Below are 26,189 nucleotides of genomic sequence, written 5' to 3' on the forward strand. Positions count from 1 at the left end.
TTTGTGTTTGTGTGGGTAAAAATGACGTTAAGCCTGTTGCAAGGGAAAATGATGATGATGATGATGATGGAACCGGAAATGCTAAAAGAGTTATTGTACGCGTCTGTCCTCAATACAAGCATGAACGCCTTGGAAATTGATTGGATGGATTGTAGACTCACCCAAGAATCAAGCTGCTTATTCATGTGTCATCAGGCAAAAGATTTGCAGGATATCGTGAGGCAAAGGAGAAGATATCTGGAAAAATTAAAAGAGAAACTACTGTTTGATACTAACGTGGAGGCGTTGACCACAATTACTTTCTTCCTGATCGGTTGGCGGTGGCTTGGAGCCTCAATGCTGAATTCAGGCAAAGGGCCACACTGCAGTCTGCATATGCTCATCTAGTGTGCTCTATGATTTTATTGTTTTCCTTTTAATAAAAGTCCTCAACAACAACAAAAAATAAATAATAATTTCATGTCAATGCATTATTGATTTGATATCTAAGTAAATAGAGTTATGAGCTTGGTCACGGAACGTCTTCATATGCAATATGTACAACGCTTGTGAAAGTAATTCATGCAGTACTCATGAGGTGGCGCTGCTGCGCCAAAGTGAAAGTTACCATTTTAAGAGAAACGAAACTGAAAAATCATTCAACTGCAGTTCCAAAAGACAAACGAAAATCGTGGCGCAGACAGTAAAACATTTAACACAAAAGAAATACTCGGAAAATAGTAACAGTAGACATTTGCGTTCCTGCTTTCATATAGCGTGTTGCAAATTATGTTACAATTGGGTGTTCCTTTGATTCTTTGTTGCTTGTTTTGAAGTTCTTGGTGGTGGTTATTCTCCGTCATTGCAGCAATATATTAACGGTTTGTATGTTTGTTGATCCTGGAAGTAATAATTTGCCAATAATTTGTAAAATCGTTGAGTCACCCAATAAATTGTATTTTCATTTTTATATAACCTTTGTGGACATCTGGAAGGGAAAACGTCCACTTCAATGTTTGTTTAACTACGAATTAAGTACACAATTAACAGTAAAATAAAATAAAAAGCGGAAGTAGAGTGAAAAATAGTGAAATCTAAAATGAGTTTCTAAATACTGTGCCAGCGAATATTCAGAGGATGGTGATAATAATCAAAAGAAGAAGAAGAAAATGCACATTACCTCGATCATGATCCTTTTCCTGGCTGATCTGATGCTTTCCGTGCTGCTGTCGTATTTAAAGACTCCGGGAGTAGTGATGTCACGCTGACTTTTTTTTTTTTTTTCTAATCCCCTTCCTTTCACTAGCCCGCTAACTTCTCTTTTCTGCAAAAACAAAACCCATCACACCACTGCCGGTGTGAGTGAAGATGACCACAAGGTGGTAGGCTTCTACTGTTTTTTTTTTTTTAATGGTCATCAAGTTTAAGCGAGTCAAAGAAAGCTAAAAATAAAAAAAATAAAAAAGTTATTTGGTGTATCGGTACTCAGTATTGGTAAGTACTCGAAGAATGAATACTCGTACTGGTATCAGTCTGAATCCAACATTCAGGCCTACTTTATTTAAAAAAATGCAATAACAGCACACAAGATATTATCAGAGTTTGAAGTGGCCTTAAGTAAAGTTGTATGTCTGCTTTGTCATTTGAGATGTCCATTAAATATTGTAAAAATAAGAAATAAAAAAACCGATTGCCTTTCTCCATCAACTGTATCTGACTGGTTCTTGATATTTAAGTGTTGTTTATACCTCCAGCCTGTAGGTGGCGCTTTCTCCCCTGAGCGTGGCGCAGCCACGTGACTTTGTCTCCCTCTGCTGCCGCAGGGTAGCCGGACAGTTTCCACCGTCGCTCTTTGATATTGGTATGTAAATGAACACGAAAAATGCTTATTTTAATACGTATTGAAGTTATGGTAATGGGTTTTAGCGCAGGGTGGTAAGCTTGTTTTTGTCGTTTCTGTGCGCTTCAGATTGATTACTAGTTGACTCACACGCTAAGGCTCCTTCATTTTAGACGAGCTTCACGCTGCAGTGATGTTGCCATCGCTGACCACTTTATTAAGTACACCCACGCGGTCTAAATATTATAAATGAGATCTCAAAAGCCTTCGCTGAGATAATAATGATACGTTGTTTTCGTTTTAATTGAACAACACGCCATTTTAGGGGGTAGTTCTCCTAGTTCACAGTGGTGCTGGAACTACTCTGCAGTGTTTAAGTTCTCCAACGCTTTGTCCTCATTCGGGTCAGTGGTGAGAACCTGTCCCAGGCTCCCAACTGACTTTTTGACAGCAAAAATAAATGTATAATCCCCTCACCATAGTATTATATATGCATGTTCCTGCATTTAATTATCATACACATTTTTAACAACAAATTGAGTTTGAAATCAGAAGTCATAAAAATGGTGACAACCAAATATAAACTCACACTAGAATTCGAAATTAGGTTTTTGGTGAAATAAAGGGCATAGGCGGCACGGTGGCAAAGTGGCTAGCACGCCCGCCTCCCAGTTCTGAGGACTCCGGTTCGAGTCCAGGCTGCGGCCTTCCTGGGTGGAGTTTGCATGTTCTCCCCGTGCCCGCGTGGGTCTTCTCCGGGTACTCCGGTCTCCTCCCACATTCCAAAGACATGCATGGCAGGTTAATTGGGCGCTCCGAATTGTCCCTAAGTGTGCTTGTGAGTGTGGATGGTTGTTAGTGTCTGCTGTGTGCCCTGCGATTGGCTGGCAACCAGTCCGGGGTGTCCCCCGCCTACTGCCCGGAGCAACCTGAGATAGGCGCCAGCAACCCCCGCGACCCTTGTGAGGAATAAGCGGTCAAGAAAATGGATGGATGGATGAAATAAAGGGCATTTCTTTAAATCCATGAATCGAATATTAATTAGCATTACCAAATCGTCACAACGACTTTGACGATCAATAATACAACAATATTAATAGTCGACAAGTCATTTATTTATTTATTTGGCACTTTTTTTTTTCCCTATCAAAGACTGCCTCGTCTGGCGCTTGTCCTGCTGGCTGGATGCCACGTCTGTGACGCACATGCACAGTAGCGGTCATCCGCGATGTAAACAAAAGCTTAAAGCATTATGGTGAAATGGAGAAGAAAAATGAAGAAGGCACACTTTTACGAAGCCACAATATATGATGTGCTGGTGCTGGGTCAGATCTAACACCGAGGCATTGACTTTTACACAGCAGACCTCACATGCATGTTTGATGGAATGTGTCTCTGCTGTTTGTAGGCACCATGCAGGAGAAAAGCAGCCCAGAAAGTCAGCAGCAGCAGCAGTGCTCCAAGTGCGGACGGAGCTTCTGTCTCCCGCAGTCGGATCAAACCAAACCGACGGACAAGCATGACGTTGCGTCCGGATGTCCGTCCTGCCGGGAGGACGGAAACCCCCTCGGCGAAGGGCAGGTCCGCATGGAGCCGCCCAGCTGTTTACTGTGCGGAAGAACCTTCACCTCCTCCGCTCACTTGACCTTACACCTGGCCTCCCACAACAAAGAGAGGCGGTTCCAGTGCGGCACCTGTGGCAAGTGGTTCCACAAGAACTCCCACCTGGTGGCCCACCAGGTCATCCACAGCGGCAACAGGCCCTTTAAATGCCCCGAGTGCGGCAAGACATTCGTGCGGGCCGCACATCTCAAAACCCACCGGCGAATTCACACAGGTGAGAAACCCTTCCAGTGTTCCTACTGTGGCAAGGCCTTCACGCAGAAGTCGGGCCTGCTCTCGCACACCCGAATTCACGCGGGCGAGCGGGCGCGCACGTGTGACGAGCGCGGCGAAACGCTCGACTCCGCGCCGCCGCCGCTCCCTCGCGAGGCCGAAGAGAACGCGGCGGCGAGCGCAGCTCAGCCCGACTCCGGCGTGAGCGACCTGAAGTGCGGCGTCTGCTGCCGCACCTTCATTAGGTCGTCCTACATCAGGCTGCACGTCCGCCTCGAAAAGGGGCTGCGGCCTTATCACTGCAAAGTGTGCAACAAGACCTTTGCCAAGCTGGAAACGTTTATCAACCACTGCGATAAACATCTGAGGCAGAAAGGGGAAAAAAGCGGCGACGTGGTGAAACCCCCGTTGTTCATCCCGCTGTCAAAGCCGACTGAGCGACCTCCGGAGGTCGCTCAGTCGGCGCCCGCTGAGGTCACGATGGGCTCCGGGGTCAAATTGTGACTTTATGGCATCTTTATTGGAATATTGCGCAAGTTCACATTCAGTAGTTAAAGTGAAAGATTTCCTAAACTAATTTTTTTAGATAATTGCGATTATTTAACATGTACCTAAGGAAAAACTTTTTTTTTTTTTTATCTAATGAAATATGTTTTCATGTGACAAAATAAGCAAGCTCAATGTATTCTTAGTTAATTGCAATTAGCCTAGATAATGTTCAACTATTAGATGGTGATGCACAATTAAGTTTGCGTCTGACTGGTAAAATTCAGATGAAATGAAAGCATATGAAACTTATTGCAAGTCTTTGCGATAAGCATCGCAATGATATTGTGATATTGGTATTTATTTCAATATGTTGCCCAGCCCTATTGATGACGATATTGTTTCATTCTGCATGATTTTGTGATGGACGGTGGTGTGGTCTGTGCAGTGGAGAATTTCCAAATACCTTTTGGTGTTGCTATTCACGAAGACCGAGTCGGGCTGGTCAGTCCATAGTGAAAATTGTTGAAGGACGCATCTGTACTTGCTCCTGCACTCGCTCGTGAATCTAACTACTTGTTGATTTTTGCATTGGGATTTTTAACTACATTGTTGCAGAATGCCTGGCGGAAAAAGAGCTGACGAGATTGAGGAGATAAAATCTTCTCTTAAAAAACTCAGTGGAATGGTTGCCGAATTACTTGAAATGAAGAAGAGCATTGAGCCACTTCTTCAGGAAACACAGCAATTGAAGAAAGAGACACAGGAAAAAGATCGACGCATTGTTGCCTTGGAACAAAAAGTGGATGATTTGGAACAAAATCTTCGTATCAACGATGTGATAGTCACCGGTATCGAGATCAAGCCGCGCCGTGGCCCTTTGAGAGCTGCGGCTAGCACGAGCACGGAAGATTCTGACCAATATTCAGGGAACGAGACTGTGGAACAGCAAGTGACACTTCAACTCAGAGATTTGGGATTAACTGTTGATCCTGCGCACATTCAGATGTGCTTTTCGCTCCCGACTGGAGGGACACGACCACCGGCAGTTCTGATCAGGTTTGTTGACAGAAAGAAAAAGATTGCTCTTCTGAGAGACCGTCACAAGCTTCGTGGGAAACATGTCTACATCAACGAAAACCTCACCAAACGGAATGCTGACATCGCCAAAAAAGCTCGACAAATGAGAAAGAATGGACTTATCGAAAGCACGTGGACAAAAGACTGACGAATTTTTATTCAAACTAAAGATAACTCTGGTCAACTAAAAACACGAATCGTGAAAGGAGCTGAGGTGCGCTTGAGAGACAACAGTAATTCACAATATCACAACAACAACATCACTAATTACCCAAAGCTGGAGTTGTATATGATTATTTGCTGACTTTGCCAAGGCTAACTCTTGTTTATACACCTGCATTGATAACATGTATTGCTGTTCCCGTTTGAATCTAAACATTGTCTGGCTCGAATTCCGTTTGGACATTTGTTCTAACAGTCAAGGCTACATGATAAGGCCGTATTGTGGCTCCAATGAATCTGCTGTCAATACGCAAAATGGGGGTTGGTGGTCTGGTTCCTGGAATGCAGCTGGCGTGGGCCGCTCTGCTGGATGAGCTAGGCTGGGCAGCGCACAGGAGTCATCAGATCAACAACGTGCTAGCAACCAGTGGTGCTACCTGACCAGAATCGAGTGCTGAAATTGCTTGAAAGCAATGGGCCGAATGCAAGCCGATCTACTCTTCTGGAAAGCACAACATGTGTGAAAGCTGATCCGAGGTCAGCGAAGACCCTACTGGTGAAAGAGAAGAATTGCGCTTGCCTGGCGGGGTGGGCTTGCTGGTGGCGTCTGGGGACCGACTCACCAGTGCCAAATGACTGGGACTAGCCACAATCTACACACGGACATTCAAGATGAACTGAGCGAGCAGCGTCTGGGATAGTATGGGATGAATAACGATAACAATTAATGACTATTCTAAATAATGTATATGATTGATGCGTTATAGTAATGGGTCGATGGGGACGGGTCTCTAATAAGCTTCGGCTTCTACCCGTCAGCCCTTCTTTCGGATGTCAATGTTGCAAATGATGTGATGTGATTGATGTAAACTGTAATGTGTCCGAAAGGAAAAAATGAATAAATAATAATAATAAAATCCACGTGTAATTGGCGGCCATTCAAATGCATTGGTGAGATTATAAAATTCATTTTTGTTTTGTAACACCCCCCACCCAACCCAAAGTGTATTAAAAAAATGCTGATATTCAATGTTTTCCATGGAAAATTGGGTGGGGTGGGTAAAAAACCAAAATACTCCGTTTGGAGTATTATTTCATCCAGGTATAGTTATGCCCCAAACCACATTTGTTTCTTTTTGCCGATTGGCTCTTTTAGCTGGAAATTACATACAAACATGGCCAAGCCTGTACAATCTTATGTGACGATCTGTTAATGAATGTTAGTTACTATTTTCCTAGGTTTGGGGTATTTTTTTTTTTAATCAGTGTCTCTTACATAACATCTTTCATGTCTAAACGAGCGTAACAAAAAGCGGTTTGAATGAGAACATTGGTTTTCATTTAAATGATGTACTGTAGGTACATCAAAACTTTACAACTTCTATTGTACTTGAGACTATTTAAACTTGTAATTGTACTTATTAAAAATTGGATGCAGTAGATGTTGTGCATACCCTAAATGGTTGTATTTTGCCCCAAAATTTGAGGCACTGCAACTAAAATTTTCATCTACTCAGCCCAGTGTAACCAATAAATATGCTGATTTTTTTAAATTATTTTTTTTTTAATGTTATGTATTTACTATTCTTGATTTTTACGTCTGCTGAACATTTCAGACCTGTTCTCAGTAATATAGTGAAAATGAGTTGTAGTGGGATAACTATATTCATTTGCAGGTCAATTTAGAATGTGTGCCCCTAAATCTTTTACTTGCACCCCTAAAATTTCAGGTTAGGGGCCACTGTGCTCCTAGTTAAAAAAAAAAGAAAAGAAAAAAAAAAGGAAAATTTGAGGTAACAGCAAATCAGAAGTTGACCAAATTGATTGTGATCACCTTTGGAGGTTACACCTTTTATATTTGTAAGACTCTTCAGAATTTAAAAAATGCATGTACAGTATTTAAAATGGACTTAGAAGGTGTCATCTGTGCCTGTGGTACAAACCGCTTGGATACGGTCCCTGAAAATGTCCCGGAGAAGTTCTGGGGGGGGTTGATTCTTCAAGTCAGTGGTCTGAAACGGTCACAAGTGAAACGCTGATCCCCAAAACCCAGAAACTCAGCAGACAAGCGTCGTTCCAGATGACGAGAAGCTGTCAGCGCCACATGGGGAAGCTCTTCGTGCCGACCTAAAGATCAGAAACGGAAGCACGTCGTCATATTTAGTGAGGCTCCACTTGTCATTATTGACGCGATACGCAGGCAGATGACTAATTTGCCTCCTGCGTGCGGCCGTTGATGTCCCAGTGGAGGGTGACGGTCAGGTGGCGCCTCCAGGTGGGATTCCTTCGCAGAATGATGCTTCCGCCAATGCGATCTGCGGCGTTCACGCTGACGGGCTCGTCCAGCATGAACAGAGTCTGCTTCCAGTGTGTCGGCCTGGAACCGAGACCAGACCTTAATTGGTTGCCGTTTGAGTGACAGGAGAGCAGTCCAGGTTGTTGTGGGATCTGGATTTCCTGTGACTCAACGGGATTACAGTGGAACCTCCAAAATTGAACACAAGTTGTTTTTGGTTTCAATTTCACAGGAAGTGAATTCAATAAAAGCTGAACAGTATTAATGCGACAGGCAATGCTTTAAACAGGAAGTCAACTTAAAATATATATATTTTTTTTTTACAATATATGTAAGTCTAAACATGACGTTCTGATTATATTTGTGGAATGTGAGTTATGAAGCAAAATCCAGCCGTTTTCATCCGTCTCATGGGGCGGCCATTTTGCCACTTGCTGTCGACTGAAGATGACATCACACTTGCTCAGGACGCAGGCGATAACCAATCACAGCTCACCTGATTTCTGAAGCTGAGCTGTGATTGGTTGTTACCTGAGACCTGAGCAACTGTGATGTCAATTTCAATCGACAGCAAGTGTCAAAATGGCCACCCACTCATATTGATGAAAACTGCTGGATTTTACTGCTTAACTCATATTCCACTAATAATAATAAACATAATTCCATATTTAGACTAGTGTGGCTGCATAGAACACATTATCTTTTTTTTTTTTTTTTTTTACTTCCCCTTTAAGTAATATTTTAACATTCTTAACTGTAATACAAGTATTAATTGGTGGCGGAATGTTGGAATAAAAAGGCTTGTTTTTCTTTGAAGTGTGTTTCATACAAATATATCGACTTGTGATTTTGAGTGGGCAGCATGTTGGTACAGTGAGGAGCACATTTGCCTCAATCGAATCACCTGACATGGAAGGAAGGTGAGCGCGGTGCAATATTTAAATTTTATTGCTGTTTATTAGATATTGCTGGAAATATTTTACGTCTTGTGGTCTGTGTTTGCTTCACAAATATGTAACTGTAAATTCTATGTTCAACCTGACTGTTAAAATGTAGAAATAAAATTAGATTGATTATCTTATCCTTATTAGGGTGTATGTGGCCTGTAGACCAAATTTTGCCCACCACTGCTTAATATTTATTTATTTTTTACGTTTTTTTTACGTTTTGATTTCCACCCGTATTGAAATTTTGGTGCATTCAACTTCAAAGGTTCCCACTTTAAAATGCAACAATAAATAGATAAATAGACCGCTTCATACTCTGAGTCAGGTCCGGTGTTCAACTCCACCGGCGCTCCCCCTTCCTCCAGGCTCTTGAAGTACACACTGAACCAGGCGGTGAAGCCGTGGAACACGCCGGACTTTTCTAGGTGAAACTGAAACTCGCCCTGCATTTCCTGAGAAATGAAACAGCAGTCCCGCGCATTTTAACATTTGGCACTTGTAGGAATGGCAAGATGAGTGATTGGATGATGTACCTCCAGATCTGCCACCTGCAGCGTGTGCATATCCAAGCAGATGACGTCGGCAGGAGGGGCGAGGCGGTCGCCTGGCTCCATCAAGTGGCTGAACTTGGGCTTGGCAAAGAATTCCTCCAGTGCGAGAGGCCTGCAGGAACAAGGAATGATGTCATTTTGAGAAAACACAAATTTATGAGAAAAAAACTTGAATATTTGTGACATTATAAAATGGCAAATATATGGGGAAAAAATGCACAAATTTACAAGAAAAACCCCCCTCAAATATTTGCAATATAATGTAGCAGATCTATGCAAAAAAAAAAAAAAATCACAAATTTATGAGAAAAAAAAAATATTTATGAAATTATAAAGTAGCAAATTGACCAGAAAAAAACCCTCATAAATTCATGAGGAAAAAAAAAAGAATATTTATGAAATTATAAAGTAGCAAATCTACCAGAAAAAAAACTCACAAATTTGTGAGAGAAAAAAGGAATATTTGTTACATTATAAAGTGGCAAATGTACGTGAAAAAAAGCACAAATTTACAAGAAAAAAAAATATTTGCAACATTATAAGGTGGCAAATGTATGAGAAAGAACTCACAAATTTACGAGTAAAAAAAAACCAACTGAATATTTGCAACAATGTGGCAAATCTATGAGGAAAAAAAACCTCACAAATTTGAAAACTTGAATATTTGTGACATTATAAAATGGCAAATATATGGGGAAAAAATGCACAAATTTACAAGAAAAAAAACCCTCAAATATTTGCAATATAATGTGGCAAATCTATGCAAAAAAAAACTCACAAATTTATGAGAAAAAAAAATATTTATGAAATTATAAAGTAGCAAATCGACCAGAAAAAAAACCTCATAAATTCATGAGGAAAAAAAAAAGAATATTTATGAAATTATAAAGTAGCAAATCGACCAGAAAAAAAACTCACAAATTTGTGAGAGAAAAAAGGAATATTTGTTACATTATAAAGTGGCAAATGTACGTGAAAAAAAAGCACAAATTTACAAGAAAAAAAAACATTTGCAACATTATAAAGTGGCAAATGTATGAGAAAGAACTCACAAATTTACGAGTAAAAAAAAACAACTGAATATTTGCAACAATGTGGCAAATCTATGAGGAAAAAAAAAACTCACAAATTTGAAAACTTGAATATTTATGAAATTATAAAGTGGCAAATGTACCAGAAAAAACCCCCACACATTTACAAGAAAAAGAAAACTTGAATATTTGCAACGTTATAAAATGGCAAATTTGTGAGGAAAAAAATCACAAATTTACAAAAATATATTTATACGTTAATATTAAAAAAAAGTAAATGCACATAGTATTTATACATGTAAAAATAGTTACACGTGGCCCTAATAGGCCATTGTAGGAGGAGCAGCACCTCTTTCAGACTACTGTGAAAAGGCCAAGTTTCTTGCAGTGCCTCTTCAAAGTGCCTCTTAATCTAATATGGTTCATAATCTCTGCAAAAGCAATTACTATCTCCTTATTTGAAAACCTGACCGAAAAGTATCATTTAATTAAGGAATTTTTGCCCACTTGGGTATTGTGACTTGGCACAATTTATGTGTATAATTTCTCGCAAGTTTGACAACCCCCCTTACAAATCTGTGAATTTATCTCGTTTTTTTTTTTTTAATTTTTAGTTTCTTTCTCTGAATATTTTCAGACTTCCAGGTCATTAACTGATGTGTCTTACTGAAGCGGGGTGAAGTCCAGGCCGTAGGGATTCTCCCAGAAGGCCATTTTCTCTGCGTAATATCGGCGGGCTTGACATGGCACCAAGGTGAGGGCTGCGGAAGAAGGCCACATCATACCACCTTCCCTCAGCCAGCGGTCCCTGGCCAGCAGGACGGATTCCACCATGAACTCAAACTAGAGCAAAAAAAAAAAAAAAAGGATGGGAATAAGGTATAGTTAAAAAAAAATTCCCATGCTAACTGTAGCGGTTTCAAACAGTTCCGTCATTCAGGCAGCGTGATTCTTACCAGCAAGCAGTTGCCCATCCACTCGGACACCAGGACGTCCACCTGCTCAGGTAGTTGGATGTCCTCGGCTCGCCCCTGCAACACCGTGACCACCTCTTCGCATGCGTTCTGCTTCACCAGCTCCCTGGTGTGCTGCACCATCGAGCTCGCCTCCACAGCGTACACCTGCAAGAGGACATTACAATAACACCACAAGATGGTGGAAACGTGTAATGGTAAAATCGTCATCGACTGTGTTCCTAATTGCTGCATATCCACTATCTAAATACCGCCTCCTACTACTGTACTCGTACCGCTGCTGGTTGTGCCAGCTGAGCGCAGAACAGACTCATGATGCCCGTCCCGCAGCCGAGATCCATCACCACCTTCCTGTGCAGAGAAGCGCTGTTGTTGACGATGACCCGCCTGTACGCCTCCGTGCGGCTCTTGTCTGACAACATCTCCAAGTGAAGATTCTGGTATGGTGTCGATATATTGAAAATGGTTTTCCTCCTGCATAGAAATTGATCTAATAACACTACAGTGATTCAGTGAAGAGGCCGACCAGTGTTCCATAAGTCAAGTAGTACTCCTCATCCTGCCACGCGTCCTCCTCCTCATCCTCCTCATCCTCCTCTTCAATGACTCCGTGGTGGAGGTAGCTGGCAGGGACGTAACCAAAGACCCCTCGCAGCTCAGCCCACCACCATTCAGGGGTAATCTTGGCATGGACCATCAGTTGATCGCCTTTGTTGATGCTAAGCTGTTGAACACAACAGACAACAGGCAAGTTACTACGCGTCCATTTTCTACAGTGTTTGGTCTTCATTAGGGGTTAGGTGCAGTTCGCTCATCATTTGAAAACATTTATCTCCTCCCAGATTTACATCATTCGACATTTTGGAGTGACAAACGTCGTCACGTGACACAAGGCGCACTCAACGCTAGCATTATACACAATATAAACTCTAGTTGCACATAGTGACGTCATAACTAATTACCCACTACAGGTTACCAGGTGTTTGGCAAAATTCAATTCCAATTTGCAATATGATACATGGACAGTAAATTTTACACATTCAGAACTTTGGATGGACAGACAGACAGACAGACAGACAACCTCGTCACTGCAACGCCCAGTAAAGCTCCAGCGAACAACATATTCCTCGGGTGGCACCAGATCCTCCAGCTCATCCTCCATCTCTTAAAACGCGAATCGAGACGCTTAATGATGCTCTCGAAAGATATATTTATACATTTTTGCTATAACGCGTAGTAAAAAAAAAAAGTCAAATTGAGCTGGAATTACGGTGGCAAATGTAAAAAATATGACTGGAAAGCACAACTTTTGCAAGCACTTCCTGCTGTTTACGTCACGCATGTTGCGTTCATAGACAATCGGAAATAGTAAATTTTATATCAAATCAACTAATTAATTTTACAATTAAAAACGGTGTTTAGTTGGACATTTCTGAATAGAAATGATATTTCATAGAAACGAGAGCAAGGCTTGAATGTATGCGGATGTGTCAGTGCTTGTTGGCAGCACTTAATGGGAAAGAAGCCGATTGTTTTGACTTTTTTTTTTTTTCCTCAGACTTTGGGGTAAATCAAAACGAGCAGCACTCTATCGATATTAGCCTTTATAAATTTCATTGTCTTTGTAAAAGTGGATTTACGTAATAATGCGGCGCTAGTATGATTCTTCTATAAAATCAGTTTCAGATACATTTTTGCAATATTTTATTTAAAACACCATCTTTTATAGAATGATTCAATAATAATACATGAAAATATTTAATAATTCATAAACAACATTGTTCAGCCAAATAATACACGTATTTACAGAGTTTAAAATGTCCTTGTCTTTTCAAAAAGTCAACCATCTTGTCATCCCACATAGTGCAGATTCTGTATCTTCAACTTTCACACTTCGTCTTGGATTTTAGGAAAGGTTTATGAAGCACATCATAAAGACGCCGTGCCTGCAAACACAGTAATGAAATACATATTACGTTGCCGTTTTCTTTGCAACAATAACATAATAATAACGTGCATGTTTCTCCTCACTTTTTGTGGACCAAGGCCTGGACAGAGAACCAGGTCCTCTTTCGATGCACTGGTGATTCCTTCCAAAGACTATAATGTAACAATAGAAATAGAAAAAAAGTACTAACGGACAAAAGTTAACATTTCAGTTGCAGTGACACTGTGACAACAGGTTAAGAGGCACTCACAGAGAAAGTTGACAGTAACGTCATAGCATCCGTTTTGTTTATGGACTTCACAGTGGTCAGGCAGTCTGTCACCTTCAAAACAAATACAAATATGTGACAGATTGTTTTTTTAAAAAATAAATAAATAAATAAAAAGGATGTGAAGCTGACATAGGCAATTGCGACAATGAAAGAAAAGTGCAATACAGCTTCAAAATGTTACTTACCTTTGATAAATAGTTTTTTTCAACTTGCTCCTTCAGAAGATCTGCTGGTTTCTTTTCATAAGACTTGTATGTTTCCAGGTAACGTCCTGCCTCTTCCGGACTGCCAGTTTATTAAAAAATACATACATAAATAATAATAATAATAATAATAATAATAATAATAATAATAATTAATTGCATATAAGCTGATGTATGCTTTGTGTGGCACTTTTATAAATTATAAGAATTATGTTGATTATATATTGACCGTTTTGTGCGTTTAGGTATGCATTTGCTGTTTTTTTGTAGCGTTCATTGATTTACTGATTTATTTATTTTTCAACCCAGTTCATATGTTTGAGCGAAAAGGTTGCACTGTTCACACTGTCAGCTAACAGAGATAGTATTGTTTGTATTTGATTTTGTCTTTGAGACAATCAGGACTTGCCTCCATGCCAAAATAAGAGTGCAGTCAGCCATGATGCAGATGCGAGCCAGCTCCTTCAATGCATGATGGGGATCTTTCTGGGAGGGGAAACCACAACGATACATGACATGTTACAAATATATATATAAGGACTTCTTACACACCATTGTCCAAATGCCATTTTTCTTTTTTTTTGGTGATATATTTTAAAAATCGCACTTTATACTCACCACATCCACTTGAACTAGTAAAACTCGAAGGGTGAATGTCTGCCCAAGCTGCTTAAGTCGATCATGAATATAGTTTGGATTCAGATTGTGATACCTCAGACTTTGAGACAGTTAAAGTATTAAAAAAAAAAAAAAAAAAAAAAAAAAAGAAAGGGAGAAAAAGTCAAATATTTTGCAGGTATTTCACAGAATATACTAAGTGTGTGCAAACATCCACCTGAGAAAGAGAGCACAAGTTGTCTGGCCCAGGACGTAGTCTGGCACAACTTCTCCAAACTCCCATGGGACACTCCTCACAAACTTCAAAATGGGATTTCCCCTCTGTAACCACAAAAACATAAATTACAGTATGCTCAGGTAAAAATATTGCTCCGCGCTGGGAATTCAAACCTGAAATAACTATGCCTTTAAAGACTTCTAAAGGGGACATACCACTGAAAATGTACTCCTTGGTTTGCATAAAAACAGGTGGGTCTCTGCAGTGCCAGCCCCCCCCATCAAGTGTGTAATTAAACACCTAAGTACATGTTTTAGTTGCCCATTTCTGACAATGTGTCTATGAGCCAGCTGTTCCGCACTACAGCTGAGCTAGACCCAGAACCACCAAGCACCCAACCACCAGACTAGACGACACTGTCAGAAAACAAAATCATGCAGAATGCATATGCACCCATCCCTCATAGGTGTGACACCTCTGCTATCAAGTAAAAGCCAAAAGGTAAGCAGAGCTGCTGTAAGTGCATGTCACTGACAGTGGTGAACTGTTTTAAAATGTGGGGGGGGGGGGGGGGGGGAAGCTGCATAATATTGCTTATTTAAGGTTGTACAGATCTAGCTTATATTCCTCTTATCATACCTGTCTGGGGCTGACAATAATGCTGCTACCGGACCCTGCAGCTTTTGCACCATGGCTTGGACCGTCTGCGTCTCTCTGACCACGACCGGACCCCTGAGTCCCCTCGCTCTTCTTCACCTCATCACCTCCATTTGTTCCTTCCGCGGCGGGCACTGCATCAGGCTCGCTTTGTCTCAGACTGGCAACAGTAGGAGCTCCACCAGTTTCAGATGTGGCCATTTCAGAGGATACATCTCGTTGCGGAGGAGCAGACCCTTGAGCTTTAGTTTTGATGATATATTGTGCATAAGACAAAGGTTGGCCCTCCTTTACTGGGGATGCACTTGCATTGGTTTTGTTTTGTCCCATAGTTGCTGACGGTTGAAAGTGCTGCTTTGGCTGAAAGACAAGCATTTCTAACTCAAATGATTGTTAAGAGATTCAGAGGAGAACATGCTGATGCATATGAAAAGAATACCCATACTTACTGGTGTTCTCTCTTTGGTAAAAGCAGAATCATCCAAATTGATATTAAATCTCTTCATGTCTCAGCGAAAGAATGTTTGGAATAATTAACGAACAAAAATAACTTCCTAAAAATACGTTAAATAACAAGAGAGTTTACAATAGTCAAGTGTCAACAGATTGCAATAATGCAAACCTTTTCACTTTTAACGTTGTACTAACTAGACAGTAAGAACTACATGTAATTTAGCAAACGATATGTACTATACTGACAATTAGACGCTTCCATTAGGTGCATATTTATAGATTCAAGGAAGAAAAATGCATACCACAAGCACTAACGCAAAGTACTTTTATCCAGCTGTCTCTCGCTCCCTCGCTAACAGACGCATTTCCTCGTTCTATTTAGCTCCTCCCCCTACGGGGTTTGTGGGTAATGTAGTGATTTGATTTATCTGTGAATATATACATTTAATGTATAAATAAATCACATGTTTAAAATCTTCTGTTTATCCCACTTATCTATCTATCTATCTATCTATCTATCTATCTATCTATCTATCTATCCATGCGTCCATCCATGCGTCCATCCATGCGTCCATCCATCCATCCATCCATCCATCCATCCATCCATCCATCCATCCCGGAGTTGCCCGGGCAACTGTCTGCCACTCAACGCGCGCAGCATTGCATGCCGGGATACCTTCCTGTCATGGCGGAAGAGTTAGCTGGCTAGTGGCTAACGTTGTCGGTACGCGATTGTTCGGTTTCGCACGTTTTGGGAACTACGACCGCAGCACTTGGAGAGGAAAAAAAATCCACTCTCCACTATTGCTTCTAAACTTACACGGGGTAAATATGCGTCACAAAATATCAGCAAATTTGACGACTCAATCAAGTTGCTTTGTTGAAACGAGCAGTAAGCTACAAGCGAAAACGGACTTGGCGCAAGGTTGTTAAATAACTACGAGCATGCTAAGCAAGCTAGTTAGCTGTGTTAGCTAGGTTGTGAACGACTGTGGAGGCCGCAATCCTGTAGCATCATGTTTATTATCTTTTACTGGCGCGTTGGCGGTCCAAGTCCTATAAGCACAATGAATCTCTTGTTTTTAGGAAAATGTTCTTACAAATGTTTTATTTGTCCGCTATCAGGGTGACCTCCAATTATTATTTTTGAATGAATGTTAAAGCTAGCTTACAGCCACGCAGGCCCGCTGGCGATCACTAACTTGTAAACTGGGTCGCTTTTGCAAACTGTTAGGTTTTTGGTTTTCTTAGTTAACTTTTCCCGACTGTACATATGTTAGCACTCCTAAATAACCAAAATGTGCGCAGATATGACTGGCCAATGTCACAAATTGATTGTCAAAACATCACGTCTGGGTTGGCTGGTAGCGCGGCAACGTTGACTATGTCGCCGTGCTTATCATGGGAAAGCTGATGTCGTTTCATTCTTGTAGTAATGAAACGGGTTTCAGGAAAATAACTCGTCTTAAGTTGAACAGACGTATTTCATTTATGTGGGCGTGATCAAGCGTCAATTTCCTAATTTCAACGAGCTCTGTTGAAAAAGCGTAAAGTTAAAATAGTGTTTTGCAGTCAAAAGATAATGCGCTTCATAAAATGGATGGATGGACAATATTCCGAACTACATTTTCTTACTTTATAGTTATATAACATGCTATGCTGATGTTGAAGCATTAATCCGAACACCAGGATTTTATTGAGGTTGCATTATTTTGCAGACTTCTGACTGATATGCACGCTTTGTTAAATGGAAAACAGTTTGATTAGCGATTCAAACTATGCTAACTCCTCAAGTATCATCCAGACATTATCATGGTGATGTGACAGGTTCATTATTTACACTATTCATAGCAGGGTTTCCCTAAATTTAGGGTTAATGTTGTCACAAATTATTGGGGTATGTTCCTCCTTAATTTATGTACACTTACATCTTTGTGAATGTTGGCAAAAGTTGAATCAAGCCAGCAGTGCTCTTCTTGAATGTTTGAGACATTTAGCCTTAAATCCAAAAAACTTAAAGGTGAAACATCTTTGACAACCAAGAAGACTGCAGTTACCTTGACTTAACTTTGGTGTATGTGTTAGATGTATTTGATGATGTTTTGCTCCGGTAGAGAAATCACCTTTTTTTATTTGGTTCTTGAGCTTAAAATGTTTGAGAGAAGACTGAGGGATTGTGATGTTGATTCTGTCTCCAGTGACGATACCCTTCCATTATTAAGAAGACCCTTTACGACTGCACCTGCAAGCGGTCAAATGGAGTGTGCAGTGGACGTTCCAGCTGGTGAGTGATGATGAGGGTGCAAAAAATTACCCAGCTTCTTTCTTTTCTCCATTTGTTATAAAATTACAAAGTGTAACCACACTTTACATAATGTGACATTTCGGGTGTCTGTTCAGGCGAGGATGAGACGACAGAAAAAGATGACGTGAATTGCACAGACGGGACTGAACAGCCCCATAAGAAAAACAAGAAGCACAAAAAGCACAAGAATAAGAAGAAGAAAAAGAAGAGGAAGGGTGAAAAGGAAAGCAGCTCAGACTCCGGCGCTGACTCTGATGCAGAGACGGCAACTCTGAAACCTGTGCGGACGACTAGAACCAGGTCAGAAAGGTTTACGGTGGATCCACTATTTGCCCATATGTCAGTTCAATGCCAGGTGTGACGTCTGTGTAAACGAAGCAAAAACAACAACAAAAATGCATAAATAAAATAAAAAAATTAATTAATTTTTTATTTATTTAATTTTTTCCTGACAAGCCTGAGAATATGCAAATCTGTCTGTGGGTGCTGAACTCTGAGTATGCGATGGTGCACTATACACTAAAATTATTCATCTTGATTAAATTGTGCCTCCTGTATTATTAATTAGTTATCTAAGTTAACAATTAATGTATTGTGCAATACATTTTTTGTGGAAATGCTGAAACTATCTGCCCTTGCTTTCACAGCGCAAGACTTGCCGCAAAAGTTGGGGATCATGCTGGGCAGAAGGAAGAGGCTAAAACAGGTAGGGCACTTGTGAGAAGGATAAATTCTTATTTTTGATTGATTTTTGTCTCATCAAAAAATAAACAATATAAGAAAAATAGAATAAAAAAAAGCTCATTAATTGTCTTGTCAGATTGTGTGGACAAGGAGGGAGATGCAAAATCTAAAAAACACAAAAGACATGCTGCTAAGAAGAAGAAAAAGAAGAAGAAGAAGGATGAAAAGAAATCCCAGTCTCGCTCCTCATCTGATAGCAGTTCTGGCTCAGGTTCGGATTCTGAAACGGAGGGGCGTGCAGGGACAGGGGATGGCAAATCCTCTCCCGCGGTAGCACCTGGACAGCATGAGCCAGTGACCTTAATGTCAACTCCACACAACAAAGGGGATGAGAAAGATGTTCCCAGTCTGCCGAATCCTGCACGACTGGAAGAGAAGAAAGAGGGCATTACCGAAATGGAAGTTCCACAAAGTGCAGAGAAGACCACAAACGATAGTCAAACCAATGGGACAGAAAAGGATACAAAATCCCCTCCGCCTAGCTTGGATGAGTTAACACAGACGGGAACAGTTCAGATCAAGGAAGAAGCCAGTTTAGGAGATTGTACTTTGAGTCATGCCAATGAACTTCCTGACATTATTCCTAAACAGGAAGGTAACGCACCGAGAGATGAGCCAATACGGAAAGAGGAATCCAATTTAATGCAGCAGGCGACGGTAAAAGAGTCTGATTCACCCAGGCCAGCGTCTCCTCTCCCTATGATGGGCCCACATATTAAACAGTCTGAGTCAAGATGTAGTCGGTCGCCATCACCAAGTCCTCCGAAACAGCAGAATGATGATCAAACAGTAATGGCTGCGGAAGAACTGCCAGAAAATCATTCGAGATCAGCCTCAAAGGACAAGCAGTCTCCCCCTCGTCTAAAAAATCGGCAGCTCTCGCGTTCCATCTCTCGCTCTCAGTCTCCCAAACCTCGGAAGAGGTCTGTCTCGCCACGCGCCAAGTCTCCCAAGAGAGCTCGCCGTCGGTCGTGGTCCGCTTCTCGGTCGCGCACGCCCAAGAGGAAGTCATTAAGGTCTCCGCGGAGGTCCAGGTCACCCAAACGCAAGAGAAGCGCGTCTCTGTCCCCAAGGCGACGGCGAAGTTCCCCGTCTACAAAAAGAAGGTCCTCAAGATCGCCCAAACGCGGCGGACGCAGGTCGCGCTCTTTGTCTCGGTCGCCGAGGAGAAGCCGGAGATCAAAGTCCCGCTCTCGCGGGCGCTTAAGGCGCTCCCGGACACGCTCGCCCAGACGTGGCGGCGCGAGCGGTAGACGGTCGCGGTCACGCTCTTTTGCCAGGGCCCGTCGCTCCAGATCCCGGCGCCCCTACCGCCGCTCCAGGTCACGTTCCTTGGCAAAACGCAGGCGCACGAGGAGTCGATCCCTGTCACGGCATAGAAGGTCGCCGCCTCCCAGATCACGCCGCTCTCGCTCCAGATCCGTCCGCAGGAGCAGGCGGAGCCGATCACGCTCCGCCACGGCCTACAAGCGTCAGCGGCGCTCGAGGTCAAGGAGTCCCCGCAAACGGACCAAATCACGTACACCTGCTCCTCGCTGGCGCTCCAAATCCAGGTCTCCGGTCAGAAGGCGTTCTCGCTCCCCTGCCAGGAGAAAGCGGTCTCCGCCGCGGTCTAGCAAACGCTCAAAATCCCGCTCGTTGCCTAGAAGGCACAGGTCAAAGTCACGCTCGCCGTTGCCGAGCCGAAAGAAGTCCAAATCGCCAAGGATCCGCGTCAGAAGGTCAAAGTCAAAATCTATCTCTGTTGGCTTGCGCAGATCCAAGTCCAGATCCCGGTCTGCGTCAAGCGATAGGCCATCTGATAGGTCATCCCATGCCAGATCCGCCTCACCCCTTCATCAGGAGAAGACGACTTCTCCTCCCCAGGCGGAGCAAGCATCCCCAGAAAAGCTGGCTGAAGTAGATGAAACCGTTCCTGCAGCAGGTGAGAGTAATCGGGATTTTATATCGACACACGTCACAAAGATTGTCGTTTGAAAATTGTAATCTACTACATTGCGATACTGAGACCACGTCTATGTTACAGGTGGCTGGAAACCTGTGACCTCACTGGTTGCTTCCAGTTCTCCACCTGTTGCCTCTGTGGACGAAATGGAGGAGCAGCCTCAGGCCTCTGATGCCATCCCAGAAGAAGAGGTGGAAGAACAGAAGGAGGAGGAGGTGATGGTGGAGGAGGCGGAGGCAGAGGAGGCGGAGGCGGCGGCGGAGAAGGAGGCAGAGGAGGAGGAGGCGGCGGAGAAGGAGGCGGAGGAGGAGGCGGCGGCGGAGAAGGAGGCAGAGGAGGAGGAGGCGGCGGCGGAGAAGGAGGCAGAGGAGGTGCCGGCGGAGGTGGAGGAGGAGGAGGCAGAGGAGGCGGATGCGAGCATATGCCCGGAACAGGATGTTTCGGGGGCCGGTTCTGGCTCCCCAGAACCTGTCACTGGACCAGAGGGCTCTGAAGGCTCTCAAGGCGTAGATGAAGAAATAGAAGGTTCTTCACCAGCGGCAGACATGATAGAAAAATCCCAGAAAAGCCCCTCGCGTTCACCATCTCCAGGAAGGCGGAGCAAAGAGTGTTCGCCTTCACCCGGAGATCACAGGGAACCTTCGCGTTCAGCTTCACCCCGAAAGAGGTTTGTTTGCAAAGAACACCAACAGGGACCACTAAGTCATTCAATGGATTTTGCTCAAATGAAGGCCTTTAAAGAGAATTAAATACGACGTTCAGAGGCATTAAATATTTGAATGCAATTCATGTAAAACATTTACATACAACATTGTGCAAGGCGTCACTGAAACACAATTTCCCAATATTATGAATGATTTACTTACTATAAAATTACTATATTAGTGAACTAAAAGATACAACCACTTTGGGATTTAGAAACTATATTTATCCACTTTTATGTTAATTGTCAAGAATCTAAACGGGAAAAAATTATTATATGTTTAGAGCAGAAAATTGTGAGTTTACTATTGATATCAAGCGATGAACTATAAGTAAAAGTTTCAATTGAGTCAACTGACGGCCCTAATACAGTTTGTGCATGTATGTATGTGTGCTCGTGACGTGTGCATGCGTATATAAGAGTATGATGTGGGCATTAAATTATTTTCTATCTACTTTAAAAATCACTAAATTAGATTTGCTAATACCTGCAGAAACTCTGACCAAGATTAATTTGTGATTACACTGAACCCACACCTATTTGCAATTCTATATATAAAAAAAATGGCTATATTGTGCTATTGGTGTCATGCCACAAGATGGCGCCAAAACTTTGGCTAATAGGAAAGTAGTAATTGTGAGAAAGAGTTGCGTTGGCGTGATAGATTTCGACTCGGTTCTTTGTATTCCATGAAGGGGAGGAGCTAAGGCAAAAGTCTCACGTACAATCTCGATCATAATTAACGTAATCGTTCTCATCATCATCTTCAGGTCAAAGTCTCCAGCGAGGAAGAGAGAATCGGTCTCACCATCCGACAAGAAGAAGCGCCGCTCAAAATCTCGGAGTCCCAGCCGGCGCAGAAGATCCAGCCCCTCTCGTTCGGCCACACGACGCAAGCGATCGCGCTCCAAGTCTCGAACCCGGGCGCGCCGATCCAAGTCGCGCTCTCCGGCCCGCAAAAGGCGCTCCTGCTCCCGCTCGGCCAACAGGGGGAGGAAAAGATCCAAGTCGACCGACAGGAACAAGCGGTCCCGCAGCCGGTCCGCCGCCCGCAAGAGAAGGTCTCGTTCGGGAGAAAGGGGTCGGAGGTCCAGGTCTCGTTCGTCCGACCGAAGACGCAGGTCACGGTCCAGGGGTCGAGGGAAGCGTCCGGTGTTTCGCAGCCGCTCATTCGATCGAAGGGACAGGTGGAAACGGGAGCCCAGCCACTCGCCCGTCCTGATCCTCCGCAAGCAGCGCCGCTCTGGCTCGCGGACGCGGCGCAGCGCCAGCAAGTCGCCGCCGAGGCTCACTGACCTGGGTAAAACTTTTCACGCGCTTACATCACAGGAACGTGGCAACGTAGAACAAGTGTTGACGTGATTTTGTTGTGTCCTGCTTTTCCAGATAAGGACCAGTTACTGGAGATAGCCAAGGCCAACGCAGCTGCCATGTGTGCCAAAGCGGGGGTGCCCATCCCCGAGAGCCTGCGGCCGAAAGCCATCCTCCAGCTTCCCCTGCCGACGCCGTCTGCCGGCCCCCTCTCCCTCCCGTTGCCGTTACCCCTCCCCATGGGCATGGGGATGCCAAATATGCCCAACATGGGTCCAATGGGGTTGCCCGCCATTCCAGGAATGCCCAACATGTCCAACATCACCATGAGCGCCGCCATGGCAAGCATGACGGCGGCCACCATGACGGCCGCCTTGACCAACATGGGGGCCTTGGCGGCCATGCCCCCCCTCGCCCCCCTCCCCACCATCACAAACAAGCCTCCCCCGTGTCTCGCGCCGCCCACCCCATCCTTGAACCTGGACCACATCGAGGAAGCCAAAAGGAAGGTCACTCAGCAAGCAAACATCCACACCATAAAGGAGCTGACGGAGGTAAAAAAAAAAAATGATGCTGCTGGTTGATGCGTGATGCTTTGGAGCACCCGTAACCATTTTTTTTTTTCTATTTTTCTCTAGAAATGTAAGATGATTGCCAACAGCAAGGAGGAGATGGCTGTCGCTAAACCTCACGTCTCGGATGATGAATTCTAAACTCTTCAAGTTTTTAAGGTAAAGTCAGCAACCTTCTTTCTAGAGCGAGACAGATTTGTTTTTTTAAGGACGGATGCCAATTATTGTTAGTCAAGAAGGCCGACAACCAATATTTGAAGCCAGTATTCAGCTGCACACACCTCACGACACACTCACTCATTGCGACTGCACAAACAAGTTGCCACATAGCTGTAGATGTGTCCAATTGTATAATCAGCTCTTCTTACTACAGTCTTTCGACAGCGATAACATTTTTTTTTTTTTTTTTTTTTGCTTATGTGGAGGGTTATCTGTGGAGAAAAAAAAAAAAAGTCACGTTCTGGGAAAAAAAACTGGCTGCAATTTGGAATAATTTCACCAATTTTAGTTTTAATCAACATAAAAATCTAACTTTTTTTTTTAGATTGTTCCCAGTGCAATCGATTAATTGTTTAAAAAAAAAAAACATGACAGAAGATTCTACCACCAAAGCTCCAAGATATTTATTCACAAACAATGTGTCTGTCCCAAATATCTATACCAGCGACGAATATTGACTGGCAGGAAAATTCAATGATCCTCCACTAGATGGCAGAAGGTACACAGTTAATTAAACTGTGTATCCTTTTTGTGACATTTGTTAACAGTAAAGATTGGGGGGGGGGGGGGGGATGAACTGTGTCACATCAGGATTTGGTTTTAAATATAAAATCTAAATATTTGTGGAATGTTGGCTTATTAATTTTGAACTAACAAACGTCTCACTCGTTTATTGCATCGACCCATCAGAATTGTTATTGGATGTCATGTTTCTTTCTCTGCAGGCGCTCACTGACTAGAAGTTAGAAAAACTACGTGAAGATACTTCTTTTTTTTTCTTCTTCTTCTTCTTCTTCTTCTTAGGACCCGCACAGGAAAACCTAACAAAAAAAAAAAAAAAGATTATTTTTTTTTTATTCTAGAACAATGTGCCCACTGTAGTTCCCGGTTGGAAGTCACGTGGGCGTGGCTAAGCCTCACCCAAGAGATGAGCATCGCAGTTGCTTACAACTCTGCCCCACGTTGCTTCCGTTTGTGCGGCCGGGTCATGTGATACCACTCAAGAAACTGGACACGTTGACTTCTCGTGTGCATGATTGTAAAACTATAGTACGAATGTGTGTGAGAGTGTGTGTATATAATGATTTTCACCAACATCCCCTCGGTGTTGCTGTTTGCTCAAGCAGTGTCACTGTTGTAAAGACTGAAACCAAACTTACTAGTGGCGCCGTTTTTTGTTTTTTTTTTTGTTTTTGTAAAAGCTTAGTTTAGTCTAAATTGGTTTTACTTAAGCTTTCCTAAAGGACCGTGTAAAGTGGACACTGCTTCCTCGTTCTGCTGTATTCCCTAGTTTATGCGTTTGTGTTTTGTTTTTTTTTAAACAGTTTTGAGTTGATTTTCATGCGTGATTTGTTGACACAAGCTTGGGTAGCGTTCAGTTGCATAAAAAAAAAAAAAAAAAAATTGAGATAAGCGAGAGGAGCAGATTAGACGGCGCAACGTCTGCCTGTCACAAACCACATCAAAATTCAATTAGTTCTGCCCTGTTTGTGATTATATTTCTTTTAAAGTGGCAGCTAAATTTAACTCGGAGATGCACGCACGGAGGAAATAATTCATCATTTGACACACTGTCGGACTACTTTATTTGGAGTGATGGTGGATGTGAAAAGCTCGAGACGTCGCGAGCTGCGATTTCAACAGTGGGTCAGACAATCGCTTCTTGTTTTTTTGGCAACCTTATTCACGTCATTCATCACCATAGAACTTCGATCCATGTCAATCGACTGTCGCGGAAAACGAGTAAGCTGCCATCCTCTCGCGACCAAGGCCGTCTTAACTGTGGAAGATAACGCGTAGATTTTCTTTTTTCCTATCGTCTGCTTCTTTATCAACACAAATTCATTTGAGGTGATCTTTATTGCTGTTTTCAAGACAGGAGGAGGGGGGAAAAAAAAAAGAAAAAAAAAGCGGAACATGCATTTTAGGATTTTTTTTGGGGTGAGGGGGTCATTTGAATAAGACATTGCTTGCTCTGTATATAAATGTGATAATGATTATTAAAAACCTCATTGATCTGTACTTTTTCGTGTCCTTGTGTGTTCTCAGCATGTGACGTTAAATTTAAAATATTGTTTGTAGTAAAGTAACTGACCAGAATATTAGAATAACAAAACAACAAAAAGTACAATGACTGGTGCCATAGTGAAGGTAAGACAAAACAAAAGTGAGGCTTTTCAGATAATTTCTTTGTTGTGTATAAGTGTTAAATATAAACCATGGAAAACCCATTCGTGTCAATTTTGTCATCCCCAGACAAACATACTCAGCTAAAACCACACAAGCATTTTTGGGAAATGTCTAAGAGGCCTTTTAAACTTTTTTTTTTTCCTGCTGTGATATGTTGTGGTCTGTTTTGTAACATTTGAATGATATATTTATTAAGCTGTGAGCAGGTAATCTCAGCGACCATTGGAACACTCCATTCTGCCATCTTGTGGTCAAATCACATAATTGCAGGATGTAGTGAGGCGAGCAACTTCTCAACCATTCACTTTTTCTTTTTTTTTTTTTAAAGATCAGGGTTTTTTTGTATATCATTTAAAATTTTTTGAAGGATGTTTTTGTTCTTTTAGTATTTTTTGGAGGGATTTTTTGATAGCGACAACTGAACTATTTAATTTATGACCATGTTTTTCGCTATAAAACATCAGATTCATTTATTCTTTTTACTGTATGCTTGTTATTCTTATTTGTTATTTACTCTCATAAATGAATAGGCCACCATCTGAAAAGTTCCCTTTCAACCGTTGTGGCATTTTGGCAAAAGTCAATCCATTCAATACGTATCTGAAGGGGACATAATACAGAAAAGTAAACAAATAGTGGCTCTCTGGAGTG

The 26,189-nt window shown here is 42.4% G+C and overlaps 5 protein-coding genes across 10 annotated transcripts in view; 2 read left to right on the forward strand and 3 right to left on the reverse strand.

Moving 5' to 3' along the window:
* sacs2 (sacsin molecular chaperone 2) overlaps positions 1-1,256 on the reverse strand; it is a 17,715-nt gene extending 16,459 nt beyond the window's left edge. The window contains exons 1-2 of the mRNA XM_077536778.1: positions 1,160-1,256; positions 162-237 (exon numbers count right to left, since the gene is read on the reverse strand). The gene's annotated coding sequence lies outside the window, so the exon portion shown is untranslated. The remainder of the gene's footprint in view (positions 1-161; positions 238-1,159) is intronic.
* LOC144030460 (uncharacterized) overlaps positions 1-6,317 on the forward strand; it is a 23,595-nt gene extending 17,278 nt beyond the window's left edge. The window contains exons 2-3 of one of the 3 annotated variants that reach the window (XM_077536788.1): positions 1,734-1,840; positions 3,228-6,317. In XM_077536788.1, coding sequence (XP_077392914.1) covers positions 3,233-4,159 — 927 coding nt within the window. In that variant the 5' untranslated portion in view covers positions 1,734-1,840; positions 3,228-3,232 and the 3' untranslated portion in view covers positions 4,160-6,317. Of the gene's footprint in view, positions 1-64; positions 1,841-1,863; positions 1,915-3,227 lie in introns of those variants that run through there. The other 2 variants (XM_077536787.1, XM_077536789.1) reach the window with 2 other exon arrangements.
* prmt2 (protein arginine methyltransferase 2) lies at positions 5,444-12,524 on the reverse strand. The gene is made up of 9 exons (XM_077536785.1): positions 12,264-12,524; positions 11,709-11,906; positions 11,458-11,619; positions 11,165-11,329; positions 10,876-11,051; positions 9,160-9,289; positions 8,942-9,078; positions 7,601-7,760; positions 5,444-7,510 (listed from the first exon to the last, which is right to left on the reverse strand). The coding sequence occupies exons 1-9, from the start codon at positions 12,342-12,344 to the stop codon at positions 7,478-7,480; spliced, it is 1,242 nt and encodes a 413-aa protein (XP_077392911.1). The 5' UTR covers positions 12,345-12,524; the 3' UTR covers positions 5,444-7,477.
* Positions 12,525-12,869: 345 nt separating this feature from the next.
* Positions 12,870-15,956, reverse strand: ercc1 (excision repair cross-complementation group 1). Its single transcript, XM_077536786.1, has 10 exons — positions 15,852-15,956; positions 15,546-15,650; positions 15,079-15,456; positions 14,440-14,543; positions 14,223-14,322; positions 14,014-14,090; positions 13,587-13,686; positions 13,381-13,452; positions 13,214-13,282; positions 12,870-13,128 (listed from the first exon to the last, which is right to left on the reverse strand). Exons 2-10 carry the CDS (start codon positions 15,600-15,602, stop codon positions 13,063-13,065), a joined length of 1,023 nt encoding a protein of 340 aa, XP_077392912.1. The 5' UTR covers positions 15,603-15,650; positions 15,852-15,956; the 3' UTR covers positions 12,870-13,062.
* A 238-nt stretch (positions 15,957-16,194) lies between these two features.
* On the forward strand, positions 16,195-25,370 carry sona (SON DNA and RNA binding protein a). Of its 4 annotated transcripts, XM_077536872.1 has the most exons (11): positions 16,195-16,374; positions 17,748-17,833; positions 17,950-18,154; positions 18,502-18,560; positions 18,675-20,253; positions 20,356-20,522; positions 20,625-21,210; positions 22,017-22,546; positions 22,633-23,111; positions 23,196-23,288; positions 24,074-25,370. In XM_077536872.1, exons 2-10 carry the CDS (start codon positions 17,806-17,808, stop codon positions 23,268-23,270), a joined length of 3,708 nt encoding a protein of 1,235 aa, XP_077392998.1. In that variant the 5' UTR covers positions 16,195-16,374; positions 17,748-17,805; the 3' UTR covers positions 23,271-23,288; positions 24,074-25,370. The 4 variants fall into 4 exon arrangements, with proteins under 4 accessions (XP_077392998.1, XP_077392994.1, XP_077392996.1 ...); XM_077536868.1 differs by having other exon boundaries at positions 18,675-20,522; XM_077536870.1 differs by having other exon boundaries at positions 18,675-20,522; positions 24,212-25,370.
* Positions 25,371-26,189: the final 819 nt, after the last annotated feature.

The sequence above is a fragment of the Festucalex cinctus genome, chromosome 11, assembly GCF_051991245.1.
Source record: "Festucalex cinctus isolate MCC-2025b chromosome 11, RoL_Fcin_1.0, whole genome shotgun sequence".
In the NCBI taxonomy this organism is placed as follows: Eukaryota; Metazoa; Chordata; class Actinopteri; order Syngnathiformes; family Syngnathidae; genus Festucalex; species Festucalex cinctus.

What these genes read in the sequence shown, in the direction of transcription:
- prmt2 (XM_077536785.1), bottom strand. Translation starts at nt 12,344, where the DNA reads ATGGAGGATGAGCTGGAGGATCTGGTGCCACCCGAGGAATATGTTGTT. An exon ending in ACTTGACTTATGGAACACTG is followed by an intron (nt 11,620 to 11,708) that starts GTCGGCCTCTTC and finishes ACACCATACCAG; the next exon opens with AATCTTCACTTGGAGATGTT. An exon ending in TGCAGGTGGCAGATCTGGAG is followed by an intron (nt 9,079 to 9,159) that starts GTACATCATCCA and finishes TTCATTTCTCAG; the next exon opens with GAAATGCAGGGCGAGTTTCA.
- ercc1 (XM_077536786.1), bottom strand. Translation starts at nt 15,602, where the DNA reads ATGAAGAGATTTAATATCAATTTGGATGATTCTGCTTTTACCAAAGAG. An exon ending in TTATTGTCAGCCCCAGACAG is followed by an intron (nt 14,544 to 15,078) that starts GTATGATAAGAG and finishes TTGTGGTTACAG; the next exon opens with AGGGGAAATCCCATTTTGAA. An exon ending in TACTAGTTCAAGTGGATGTG is followed by an intron (nt 14,091 to 14,222) that starts GTGAGTATAAAG and finishes TTCCCCTCCCAG; the next exon opens with AAAGATCCCCATCATGCATT.
- sona (XM_077536868.1), top strand. Translation starts at nt 17,806, where the DNA reads ATGGAGTGTGCAGTGGACGTTCCAGCTG. An exon ending in TGCAGTGGACGTTCCAGCTG is followed by an intron (nt 17,834 to 17,949) that starts GTGAGTGATGAT and finishes GTGTCTGTTCAG; the next exon opens with GCGAGGATGAGACGACAGAA. An exon ending in GCCGAGGCTCACTGACCTGG is followed by an intron (nt 22,547 to 22,632) that starts GTAAAACTTTTC and finishes CTGCTTTTCCAG; the next exon opens with ATAAGGACCAGTTACTGGAG.